Source organism: Acyrthosiphon pisum, unplaced genomic scaffold, assembly GCF_005508785.2.
Source record: "Acyrthosiphon pisum isolate AL4f unplaced genomic scaffold, pea_aphid_22Mar2018_4r6ur Scaffold_20862;HRSCAF=22345, whole genome shotgun sequence".
Taxonomy (NCBI): domain Eukaryota; kingdom Metazoa; phylum Arthropoda; class Insecta; order Hemiptera; family Aphididae; genus Acyrthosiphon; species Acyrthosiphon pisum.
This window is the reverse complement of record NW_021770265.1, coordinates 13,458-16,143: the sequence shown is the minus strand read 5'-3', so window position 1 is coordinate 16,143 and position 2,686 is coordinate 13,458. Positions and strand designations below refer to the sequence as shown.

General features: G+C 27.9%; 1 protein-coding gene across 1 annotated transcript; it reads right to left on the bottom strand.

The window, feature by feature from the left end:
* Positions 1-637: 637 nt before the first annotated feature.
* On the bottom strand, positions 638-1,790 carry LOC100570251 (THAP domain-containing protein 2-like). The gene is made up of 2 exons (XM_003240400.4): positions 1,527-1,790; positions 638-1,442 (listed from the first exon to the last, which is right to left on the bottom strand). The coding sequence occupies exons 1-2, from the start codon at positions 1,595-1,597 to the stop codon at positions 638-640; spliced, it is 876 nt and encodes a 291-aa protein (XP_003240448.1). The 5' UTR covers positions 1,598-1,790.
* Between the last annotated feature and the right edge of the window lie 896 nt (positions 1,791-2,686).

The window sequence follows — 2,686 nt, the reverse complement described above, 5'->3', positions numbered from 1 at the left end:
GATAATAAAGAATCAATGATTATTGTTATAAATTATAATGTTATGTACTTGTACTTTTGCCATGACAAAGTAGTATTTTACCATTTTAATTTGTCGTTATTTATGTTAAATATTCATATGAAAATTAAAATAATAGAAAAAGTTTAGAATATATTAATTCCAATGAAAAACCTTTTATTTATTTTTACAATTAACATTTAATACCTAATAAAATTTGAAACAACTAGTTAGGTAACATAAAAAATGAAACTTTGGTAGATAATTAAAACATAGGAACATTACAAATTATTATATATAAGTATAACAAATTTTCATAAAATATAATAATAGCAGATAATTATTATTGTATATTGTAAATCATAAATTGTCATAGTTAAGTATATTATTATTTTAATTTACAAACAATATATTTAAACATTGGCTCTAATTTCACAAAAGCAATTATTATTCTATTAATATCTAAAACAAAAAAATATTTTTAAAGTATTGGAATAGTTTTATAGTATTCTAATACTTCATTCAGAATACTATTTTTATTATGTATTCGAATACATATTCGGAATACTATTTTTCATGAATATTCGAGTATTTATTCCAAATACTTTTAAAAAGTATTTTACCCAAGACTGTTTCTTACTTAGATATTAGTAGGTACTAACTGATAAAATTTATATGCCTTAGGCGAATAGTAATGAAGTGTAAGAGCAAATTTTTTTATTTCATCGCTATATCTACATCCGGTAGGCTTTCTTTTCTTATTAGTCAATTCATTTTTCAAAATTTCGAGTTGAATGCCTTCAAATTCATTTTCTATAAGATCACATGGATCATTTTCGATCAACCCTTTTTTTTTTAATTCTTCCAATACATCGTTAAGAGTTTTTATTTTAGTCTTTAGTCTTCTTACTTTTTGTTGCAGGATTTTAACTTTGCTCTTAATTAATGTTTTACGAGGTGTAGCTGGACTTTTGGTTGTAGGTCTTCCTCTTTTTGGCAGCGTGTAAGATGACCGAGAAGGGCTAATATTATTTTCAGTTTCAACTAAGCCATACGTAAGTTTTCTTTTCGGTCGCTTACATGTTGCGACTTCAGACTTTTCCACTATATGGGCGTCTTCATGCTGCACATCTATAGAATTTTCTTCCAATAACATTGCTGAATCAACTAGTTGTATATTAGTATCTATAGCATGTGAGGACGTAGGGTTTTCATTTGATGCAATTCTTATGCCATCATTAATTTTTTCTGTTGTTCTTTTAGCAATAAAAATTGTAGGAACAGCGTCGTTTTTTAATAAAATGTGATTTCGACCTCCCACAATAGTTTTGAAATCATTTTTAGTGAAATGGTCACTACAGACACGACTATGTTGTGTTTGTACACCATACTTTAATTTTATAGATTTTAACCATAATTTTTTTAGATCATCGTCTTTTGGAAATCTATTTAAAACAAAACATTAAATAAATTATATGAAACATAATTTATAGGTAATTTCAACCTTGTGATTTTAAATAATTACTTACGAAAAGAAATGAATACCACTTCCAGTTACTTTTTTATTGGGACAGTTTCCAACAAAACATCTGTGCACCATCTTAAATTAATCTTAATAAAGAAATTAATTAAAAGAAAATGAATTGTAATATTACAATTTACAATTTACAGTAATACGTTAATCTTAATACGTTATTACAATTTTATCAACAAGAACTATGTAAACAATGGGCCCTTTGATAAGAAAAGTCGGCCATTTTCCCAACTTCAATATTTGATATTGCTGCTATAGGAAGTCGGCTATCTAGTGTTATTATATATCTGTGTTGCCACCTACTTGCCGTTGTGACGGCAACCGCGAATTCCCCCACTACGCCAAAAAATTAATGACTGTCTCGTGCGGTCGGTCGGTTATCGGCGACGACAGGCGCTTCTGAGAAATGAGAATAGACTGTGCGCCGATTATGAACCTAACCAAAATTGTTCCTAATACGGATTACTGATTTTATAGAAATGACAATAATGAATAAATAAAATTATTATAATTATGCAATCGGCAATCATAGGCGGCATTCTGTCATTGACCGACTGGATAACTCATTGTTCCATCATTTTTATCAGTGGCGTCAAACTTATATAGCATATGAAGCGATCGCTTCTTAAATTTGTAGCGGGTGGGATGATTAATTTAGATTTTGCTTCACAAAAAAATGTATAGATCGACGCCACTGATTTTTATAACATAATTACTACGGACATTCTGATATTTTCAGATAGTAGGTACATCAAACTTCAAAGTATGCATCATCCAGCAATAATAAATTCAAGTACCTAATCATATAAAATAAATATTCAAATTAATTGAAACATTTACCTATTATTATTTATTATAATATAACTTATAAGTATGATAAGTATGACTATCCCCCACAAAAAGAAATACATAAATATACCGTACTTATTAATTAATTATTACGAATTCCGGACAGCGGAAGTAACAGTATGAGACTACCTACTAATAGCTGTAGTTCCAGAAATGTGTATAAAAATTAAAAATAAATATTCAAGTACCTATAATTATTATTATAACTACCTATTGTAATACTCAAATATTATCATAAAGTAAGCTCTGAAAAATAACCATTCCTTCTGGATGATTCAACGTGATCACATCAGTTGTAAACATTTT

Excerpts from the sequence above, each read along its gene's own strand:
- LOC100570251 (XM_003240400.4), bottom strand. The coding sequence starts at position 1,597 with ATGGTGCACAGATGTTTTGTTGGAAACTGTCCCAATAAAAAAGTAACT. Across the intron at positions 1,443-1,526 it reads AGTGGTATTCATTTCTTTTC|ATTTCCAAAAGACGATGATC; the intron begins GTAAGTAATTAT and ends TGTTTTAAATAG.